The sequence below is a fragment of the Nothobranchius furzeri genome, chromosome 6, assembly GCF_043380555.1.
Source record: "Nothobranchius furzeri strain GRZ-AD chromosome 6, NfurGRZ-RIMD1, whole genome shotgun sequence".
Classification (NCBI taxonomy): domain Eukaryota; kingdom Metazoa; phylum Chordata; class Actinopteri; order Cyprinodontiformes; family Nothobranchiidae; genus Nothobranchius; species Nothobranchius furzeri.
The window spans coordinates 29,630,838-29,640,145 of NC_091746.1; the positions used below are offsets into that span (position 1 = coordinate 29,630,838).

At 49.6% G+C, this 9,308-nt stretch overlaps 3 protein-coding genes across 6 annotated transcripts in view; 2 read left to right on the forward strand and 1 right to left on the reverse strand.

Moving 5' to 3' along the window:
- The first annotated feature begins 2,381 nt into the window (after positions 1–2,381).
- pet117 (protein PET117 homolog, mitochondrial) lies at positions 2,382–3,520 on the forward strand. The gene is made up of 2 exons (XM_015972755.3): positions 2,382–2,837; positions 3,371–3,520. The coding sequence occupies exons 1-2, from the start codon at positions 2,598–2,600 to the stop codon at positions 3,518–3,520; spliced, it is 390 nt and encodes a 129-aa protein (XP_015828241.2). The 5' UTR covers positions 2,382–2,597.
- Positions 3,521–3,715: 195 nt separating this feature from the next.
- On the forward strand, positions 3,716–7,181 carry kat14 (lysine acetyltransferase 14). Its single transcript, XM_015972742.3, has 10 exons — positions 3,716–3,974; positions 4,077–4,198; positions 4,294–4,415; positions 4,647–4,819; positions 4,894–5,328; positions 5,403–5,983; positions 6,161–6,294; positions 6,405–6,580; positions 6,655–6,845; positions 6,917–7,181. Exons 1-10 carry the CDS (start codon positions 3,716–3,718, stop codon positions 7,088–7,090), a joined length of 2,367 nt encoding a protein of 788 aa, XP_015828228.1. The 3' UTR covers positions 7,091–7,181.
- Positions 7,182–9,302: 2,121 nt separating this feature from the next.
- The window catches only part of LOC107394051 (sodium/calcium exchanger 1), a 19,348-nt gene continuing 19,342 nt past the window's right edge, over positions 9,303–9,308 (reverse strand). For all 4 annotated transcript variants that reach the window (XM_015972823.3, XM_070552106.1, XM_015972800.3 and 1 more), the window contains one exon: positions 9,303–9,308. This exon is cut by the window's right edge and continues 1,052 nt beyond it. The gene's annotated coding sequence lies outside the window, so the exon portion shown is untranslated.

Sequence of the window (9,308 nt, forward strand, 5' to 3'; positions counted from 1 at the left end):
ATAAACTCTAGTCTTCACTGTCGAGTACACTGAGCTGGTTCTGCTTGGTAACAGAACCCTGTAGCCCCTCCCCTCCAAGTGACGCATACCAGCGGTGTTCAGGGAGCAGATTGATGGGCGGAGCCTGGTCAGATGGCTGATGTCCAAATGTACTGAGAACAAGTCTTGACATGGTTCTGTTTGGGGACGTCGTAGAACTCTGTGACTGTAGGCTCACCTGAAGTTCTGCGGGTTGTTGGCGCCAGAAGTTTGCCGGTTGTTCTCCGTCCTTCTAAAACTGGGTCAGAACTGGACCGGTTCTGTCAGCCTCCAGGTCTCGTGTTCTAACCAGAACTTCCACTTGTTTGGGTTGGAACTACATCATGCTCCTGTTTCTGTCTGAGCTCTGTTACCATGGCAACGGGAAACGGTGGCGCGGCGACGATGAAAAGTCTCAGGTGTTCGTTTTTCATCTATTAATGTTTACATCAGTTTGTTGTTTTGTTCTGCACTGTGTGTGTGCGTGCGTGCGTGTGCGTGCGTGTGCGTGCGTGTGTGTGTGTGTGTGTGTGTGTGTAGCACAGAGCTGGACAATGAAGGCTGCAGCCGTCAGGACTCTGCTGTCCGATGTTCGGCGGCTGACCACGTGAGAACCTGCGGCGTTTGTGTAGTTGTGTTACTTCAGCCTGGTTCTGGTGAAGCTGCAGGTTTTGCTCCCAGCGGGTCCGAGGTCCCAGTCCAAGACTCAAAAGTTCAGCTCAGCACCTTTAAACCTTCTGGACCAGACTTGGTTTTTAAATTTCTCCCACCGGTTCGTCCCAGGATCCACTTAGTCCCTCGGATGTTCCCTGGAGTTAAAACCTGACCCCACTCTGGGTCTGACCCAGCTGTTTGACCCTCAGAACCTCCTCCAGGAGACTCATGCTGGTCTGGGTCAAACCAGTTCAATTGGTTCTGGTTCTTAGGAGCTGAGCTGAAGCTGAGAGCTTCTGTCATTAAAAGAAGTCTGTGTGATATTTTTGTATTTTGCTGACTGAAGTATTTGATACCGAACACGTGTTAAAGACTAAGCTGTGACGACGCTGTTGAAGGTGTTTAAAAATCAGCCACTTTTTGCTTTTTTAGTTTTTTAACTTGTTGAACTTTCTGAAATGCGAAACCAAGAATGTGACGATAATGTGAGCTGAAAGCTGCACAAAGTTAAAATGTGGAACGATGAAATGCGTGTAAATAGCCATCCAACCGCAGCGTCTCCTCGGCAACCCTCAGCTTCATTTCATGATTTAATTTATTGCTACGACACTATTTATTTCTACTCTGTATGTTCAGTGAAACATTTGTCCTATTTATGTTCCATGATCAATAAAACTGGCTCCCATCTGCAGAGACGCCCTGTGTGGTTACGGGTGACCAGGTCGTGCGTCAGACCTGCAGGAACGTCCCAGGGACCGCTTCTATGTTATCCTGCTGCTGCAGCATTGTTGCATGACTTCTAGTTCTGCAGGTTTTCTAAGTCTAATTTTAAATCAAAACGTTAAAGAGCAAGTCACCCCCTACCAGAGTCTTACTCCACTCCCACTTCATGTTTGAAAAATGCAACAAATGCTGTTGCCTGGCAGACCGAGAGGGCGGAGCTGCTAACAAATACACACACACACACAGGCTCAGGACAGCATTGTGACATCATAATGTACCAGATGACATCATAGCATACCTCTTAGCCAATAGTGGTGGCAGATTTAAATTCAAATACAGTGCAGAGTTTTTACCTGACAACGGCACAACACTGACAGTTTTAGGCAGAATATTTAAATTTTAACTAAGATGCACTGAAGTGCCAAATTATTGACGACACGTGTCTGTAGCACGATTAGACACTCGTTTATTTAGTTTATCAGCAAAAAAAGTTTATTTGGGGGAGACTTGCTCTTTAAGCTCAGCTCTTTGTGTTTTTTTTTATAATTCTTTCTGCAAAATTCAAATACACTGAAAAACCTTTTAATTCTTTTAGATTTAAAACCAACGTTTCTGCTCCTCAAACTTTGACCATTTCTGCTCATTTCAATCTTGATTCAAGACTTTAAGCTGCATGATTCCGGTTTTTTCTTCGTGTTTTACATTTCTCCTCACTGCTAAGATCATCGCTCCTCTCCAACTTTCCGGTCAGGGTGATTTTCCAAAACTTTAGTTAACAAACTAGCTACTTCTGAACCATTTACACTAATGAAATAAATGATAAGAGATTTACACACATGAACACTGAAATTTCCTTTTCCTCATTGAGAGAGAAACAGGTCCTATCTTGGAATAGAATGGAATAGACTTTAATAATCCCACAGAGGGGAAATTCACTTGCTCCACTTAAAGAAAATAAAGAAGGAAATGATCAGATTACAGGTAAACACACCTTGGCCATACGTTATTATTGTAAACTCCAACCACTAAAAACAACGAATAAAAAGAAAACGTTGGTTTCCAAAACTATGTGCACATACTAATGTACATTCTCAGCCTGCGTCGCATAAATGTTTAGCCGAAAAAAGGTAAAACGTCATAAAAAATGCTGAAAAAGCACCACAACCATCTTTTTTTGTTCTGTTACCAAGAAACCTTCAACGATGGCTGCCTGCAGCTCATTTCCCCACCAGCAGGGGCCGCTGTGGCTCATGGGAGTGAAAATAAACAGAAGAAGAAGAATAACTTCCGGTAGTGCAGACGAGGAGCCTGTTAGCATCTGGCTAACTGAAGTCAGACCCAACGTGATGTCGGCAGCCTCCAAAGTGGTTCTGGGTGTTTCTGTGCTTCTGACGCTGGGTACCGTGGCAGCGGTCCATTTAAACCAGGCCTGGGATCGAGAGGTAAGTGTGCGAATCGAGCCGGTCCAGCAGCAACCGAACTACAGGACATTTAACCTGACCTCTGACCCAAAACCAGCGTAAATAATTTTCCTGTAAGGAAGTGATAGAAATAAACTGGCTGGCAGCTCACAATGTCCCGGATGTGAGATGATTACCCATAATTCACTGTTGCACAAACAGCTCATACCCCAGCTGTCAACATGGTGGTGGAGGGCTAATGGCCTGGGCCGGTTCCACAGGAGTCCAGCATCCTGATATCTAACACACACACACACACACACACGAGTCTGTGACAACACAGCAGCAGATCAACAACAGAACCAAGGTGCAGCGGTCCAGCCAGAATCTAGACCCGAACTATGTGAGAAACGGACCCATATTTGTGTTACTTCTGCTCTGCAGGAGGAGCCTCTTTGTGCTTATGGTTCTGAGTCTCTTGTAGGCCCTTTTATCTTGCACTTGGGTTCAGATTAAAGCCGACGTGACTCCGCAGCAGGGCCTGTTGTCACGTGTTGTTTTTAATGACCCTGCAGAGGCTGCGTGAGGGTGTGGTTCAGGATCTGGAGCGGGTGGAGAGGAAGAAAGAGAACCTGAGGCTACTGGAAGAGCAGAGGATTCTGACCAGACACCTGGAGGAGGAGCGGAGGAGAGGAGAGGAGAGGCTTCAGTCACAGGACACCTGAGGCAGGTCAGGAAACATGGTCATTCAGCTGTGTTTGCTTGTATAGAACAAAGATGACATGAAGGACCAGAACTTCTCTGTCTGGTTTGATCCAGTTTGAACCTATTGTTGTATCTGAAATGTCCACATGGGTCTTCTGGATGGACAAATAAGAGAGTGCCTCTCTGACCCATGTAACCTCCACAGGTGCCCAGAGATGGACAGCAGCAGTGAGCAGCTGGCAGCGGCAGAGGACGAGGCGGCTGGAACATCCGCCTCTGAGGGTCTGGAGGAGGGCGAGGTAGAGGGGGAGACTCTGCTGATCGTAGAGTCTGAGGACCAGGGCTCCGTAGACCTGTCCCACGACCAGAGCGGGGACTCTCTGACCAGCGACGTGGGCGAGGAGACGGATGGAGGCTGGGCCTGTGAGGACATGTCCTTCTACTGCGAACGTTGCCACAAGTGGATCCCTGCAGGTCAGCCAGTCACAGCACAGCATGGAGGACCGTGTGTGTGTGTGTGTGTGTGGTTGCTGCGATCCTAAAGGGTTTTGTCTTTCTGACCCGGTTCTGGTCCAGCTGAGCTCCACGGTGACCAGCCCAGTTACCTGAAAGGAGACAACTTCTTTAAGTTCTTCTGCTCCGAGTGCTCTGAGGACAGGAAGGAGAGCTTTGAGAGGATGAGGCTCACCTGGCAGCAGGTATGACCCAGACTCAGCAGGGCAGGTACCACACACACACACACACACACACACACACACTTCCTGCTTGTTAAACAGGAACATCCTGTGTTCAGGTGGTGATGCTGGCCATGTACAACCTGTCTCTGGAGGGGACAGGCCGGCAGGGTTACTTCAGGTGGAAGGAGGACATCTGCGCTTTCATTGGCCGCCACTGGAACTTCCTGCTGGGGAACAGGTGAGTTAGAAGTCATGCCGGAGACCCTGGCCAATCAGAGTTTAAGGCTTCCCTTTCAAACCTGAGCTGTTTGACCCACTTTAAACATCCACAGTTGCACAGATGATGGAGGGAAGATGGGTTTCCAGGGCCAGGAAACATCCCAGCCCCGATCGATCCCGTTGAAAGAATCATCACAAGTTCTGCTGAATCTTTAACTCGGATCAGTGAAGATGCTAATGATGTTTGCAGGAAGAAGACGTCAACGTGGTGGAGCACAGTCGCTGGCTGCCTTTCTGTCGGAAGTCCCACCTTCTTCCGCTCTGGTGCGCAGGAGTTTGGAGAACCAGGCTGGTGGAAGCTGGTCCAGAACAGACCTCCCACCTTGAGACCGGATGGGGACAAATCCATCGCTAAGGTCAAAGGTGAGATGCATTGTCACAGTTATGTTCAGGTGAGAAAGCTCCGCCCACTGATCCATTGTGTCGTTCACTCACAGTCTCTAAACCGGTGATGGACCCGATTATTACGGTGGAAGGTCTGAGGAAACGTGGAGCCAGGAACCCGGTGGAGAACGCCATGCAGCTGAAGGAGAAGCGTTGCCGCACACAAGAGGCCAAAGACATCCGCCGAGCCCAGAAGGAGGCAGTGGGAGGCTACGTTGACCGCAGCTCCTCCTCCACTCCCGTTAAGCTAAGCGGAGGCCGCGGTGGGGGTGCCAGTCGCCGGTCTGAGGTGGTCCTGGAAAAAGGCGAGGTCATCGAGTTCTCATCCCTCAGCTCCTCGGACCGAACACCGCTCACCAGCCCATCTCTGTCTCCATCGCCCGACTTCTCCGCTCCGGGAACGCCTGCCTCTCATTCAGCCACACCCAGCCTTCTTTCGGAGGCGGACCTAATTCCGGACGCCATGCCGCCACAGGCATTATTCCACGGTGAGTCATTTCATCCTCGTGCTGGGCTGTGGTGTCAGCTGTGATGTCATCTCCTGTCTGCCTCCCTCTTTCAGATGACGATGAGATTGAAGGGATGATTGACCCAGGGGTGGAGTACATCCCTCCTGCTAGCACCAGCCATGTTGGCCGTAAGAAGCTCCGCCCAGCGGCGCCATCCCACATCAAACGGGAAGCTGAGAGTGAAGACGATGATGGCCACCAGAACGAGGACTCCCTGGAAGAGCCGGCAGAGGCCCCGACTCTTTCCTGCCGGGGTCCGGTTGGCGTCAGAGCAGCCGAGCGGCGGAGGGCGACTCATCCTGAGAAATCTAACGAAGTGGCTGTCCTTCGGGATCCGGGCCTGGTCCCGCTCAGCCTGTACGAGGAGCGGCTGCTGCTGCTGCGGCTGGACGCCTGCCCGCTGGCGCTGGCCGTCACTCCACATGCCAAACGCCTCCACAGGAAGCTGCTGGTCCGCCAGACCAAACGCCAGAGAGGGCTCCCCCTGCTAGACGTTGACCGAGCAATCAGCGCCACCCTCAGCCTGGTGGGAGGCATCTATGATGCGCAGGAGGCGGGGGCACATGTGGAAGGCGGGGCTAAGAAGAAATACTGCAGCAGCCGCCAGGAGCAGCGGATTCTGGATCGTTTTCAGGTCTCTGCTTGTCTCCTCAACTCCAAACCTTTAGAAGACATCCATATTTCACATCAGCAGCACGTTCCAGCTGTTTCTCACTCGACCTTTGACCTTTTTGTGCCGTTTCTCCCTTGAAAGCTAACACCATCGGCTCAGATTCAGCTTTGGTCTCTGAACCCATCTGTGTGTTTACAGACCAGCGTCTCCAGCCGAAGGCGTGTCCAGCACAGCTCCGTGTCCTTTTGGCACCGTCTGATGGGAGCTGAAGGCAGTTTGGACAAAAGCATCAAGAGTCCGTACACGTCCCGCCTCCTGAAACCGTTCATCAGGTAGGCCAGTCTGAAAACTTTGTCTTACCTGCTGGAGTACGAAAGCCTTACAGGTGGCGCTCCAGAGGTGCCCAGGCCCAGGTATCACGTAGAAGCTGTGTGCTCCACAGGAGGGATTACGAGAGTCGCCCGGTGAAGCTCAGGTTGCTGGAGGAGATCAGAGCATACCCCCACAGGAAGGATCCAGACTGGGTCGCTGAACCGGACGCCCCCATTGACTACTGCTACGTCAGTCCCTACCACATCCCCTCCGTCAACGCCATGTGCCAAGACACTTTCTGGCCAGGTAACATGGCTCCGCCTCCCTCCTTTGCTTGCGCCTGTCAACCACGAGTCAAACCTCCAGGTGTGTTCCTGCAGGTGTGGACCTGTCTGAATGCCTGCAGTACCCAGACTTTAGCGTGGTGGTTCTCTATAAGAAGGTGGTGGTTGGCTTTGGTTTCATGGTGCCAGACGTCAAGTACAACGAAGCCTACATCTCCTTCCTGCTGGTCCATCCGGAGTGGAGGCGGGCCGGCATCGGGACTTTCATGATCTACCATCTCATCCAGGTGAGTCCTGTTGGGGCGGGCAGGTAGTTTACACGAGAAAGCCTGGACCCTAACAGCTGTTGTGCCTTCAGACGTGCATGGGGAAGGACGTGACGTTGCACGTGTCGGCCAGGAATCCGGCCATGCTACTCTACCAGAAGTTTGGCTTCAAGGCCGAGGAGTACATCTTGGACTTCTATGATAAATATTACCCTGTGGACAGCACAGAGTGCCGCCACGCCTTCTTCCTGCGGCTGCGGCGCTGACGCCTCCACCCTGTTCACCAGGCTGCGTAGACCTAGATCCATACGAGTTGTTGTTGATCAGCTGATTAAACTTTTCTGTTGTTGGACTTTTCTTGTGCTCACCTCGTTTTAGACGTTACTCGTCGCACAAAGAAAACAACTTTTAAGTTGTTAGTAAAGTTTTTACACAATGGCATTCTAGCAGGGAAGCCTGATCGGTCCCCTCCTCCGTCACCTCCTCCATCTCCTCGGGTGGAACCTGGGACCTTACCCAGGCCTTTCTCCATGTGAGAACCATTTCTAGAGGTGCTGATCCTCACCCCAGTCAAGAGCTGAAGTTTGACGTAGCTAGGAGAGACAAGATCCTCCTGCCACCCTCCACTCCATGGCTGCACCTAGAAAATCTGCCCAAGGTTCTGCACAGAACCGGTGACAAAAGGCGGCAACTCACTGTGAGCAGGTCCAACTTGGGAATTAATGTTATTTCAAAGCTTTTGGACTTTTCTGTATCCGTTGTAGCATCCTGAATGTCCTGTTTTTGACCTAAAGGTCATGATCTGCTGCGTCTGCTCGAGCAGAGACATAAAGTCTCTGACAGGCTAATCTACATGAGATAGTGGCCAAGGTCTTTCATGCACTCTGCTCATCTGACCTGCTTCACCTCTGTTACAGCTCAAGACGAGGATGAAGAACTCTTGATAAACACATAATCAACAACTTTGTTATTACCAATAATAATGTGAGTCCAATGTTCAATCAGTCTGTGAAATGACAATGTTATTACTTGATATTAGTCCTATGATCAGTAGTATTTTACAAGTAATTATAATCCTGGACATTTGCACTAGACACGTGATGTCACAGAGTAATGCTAAAGTCACACGACACATTTCCTGTTGTCTGATCCAATCAGAGCCTTCGTTTCTGGCTGGGCGGGGTTATCTGTGGTGTTTGTAGAAACCCTCTTTTTCATGTCAAATTCTGATTCGCCAGTAAACCAAAATATGACGATTATAAAAACTCTCCCACGCCACCTTTTCTTTAGTTCAAGCGTTCTAGAGAAGTCTCGGACCGGCCATCCGGACTTCCTCTTCAGCCAAAAGAACCTCGACAAGCTGGATAAAATCTGTTGCAGTTGGACCTGACCACAACGGTTCCTTCAGAATAAAAGCTGAACCTCAAGACCCCTTCAGGGTCTCGGAGACGCCAGTGATAACCTGTCGTGACCTGGAAGCATTCCAAGACTAGTCTGGTCGGCGCCGCTGCTTTTCTACCGGCTTCGGTTCCAAGGAGGGTCCAAGAGGACCTCGACATTCTGGATCTAACGGAGGCTTCCCCTGGGGTACGTAGACCAACAGATGGCGTCTCGTGTGTGTTATAAACCTCCTACTAAAGTTTAGAGTGAAACATTCACTCCCACTCAGAACTAACTGCTTCTCTGGATCCGCTGGTTCTGAATAACATTCCACACACACACCATCATCATTCATCACGTCTCACTCCACCTTAGTCCATCAGTACACAGAGTGTTAAAGTTAGTCTTGTTTAAATTGTGTAGAAATAAATTTCTTAACTATTATAAACCTGACTCTCTCTCTTTCCTTGGAGTTAATACGAAGTGTCGCTTAATCCCTGCAATAAAAAGTTCTGATCTTCTGGTTAAAATAGTCAAAGATCCATCAGGTTGATGTTTCATATTTCTATGGAATCTCACATTTAATGGTTCATGAGTAAGATGTAAACTACATTGATCATCACATCATTTTGGCACATCTCAAATAGCCAAAGTTCTGACTTGGTTTAGATCGGGGTGGGCAGTCCTGGTCCTCAAGGGCCGCTATCCAGCAGGATTTAGTTGTTTCTCTGCATGAACACACCTGGTTTGAATCTGCTGGTGATTAACAGGTTGCTGCAGAGCCTGAAGAGCTGCTGAACAGGTGATTCGTCTAGGAGACAGTTAGGTGTATTGGAGCAGGTAAACAACTAAAACATGCTGGAATGCGGCCCTCGAGGACCAGAATGGCTCACCCCTGGTTTAGATTATACTCGTCAGAAGTGTCTCTGGTCCTTTAAGGGATTGGCCCCTTCTCTTGAGTACCTCAGGCACTGATTTTAGGCCCCCTAGCATTCATCGTCTACATGCTGCCTTACATTTTAGCAAATACGTCTCTTCTTATGTGATGGAAAGGTCGAAATATGAGTGGATGGTTGAACTGAGCATGAGCTACACGTGTGAAGA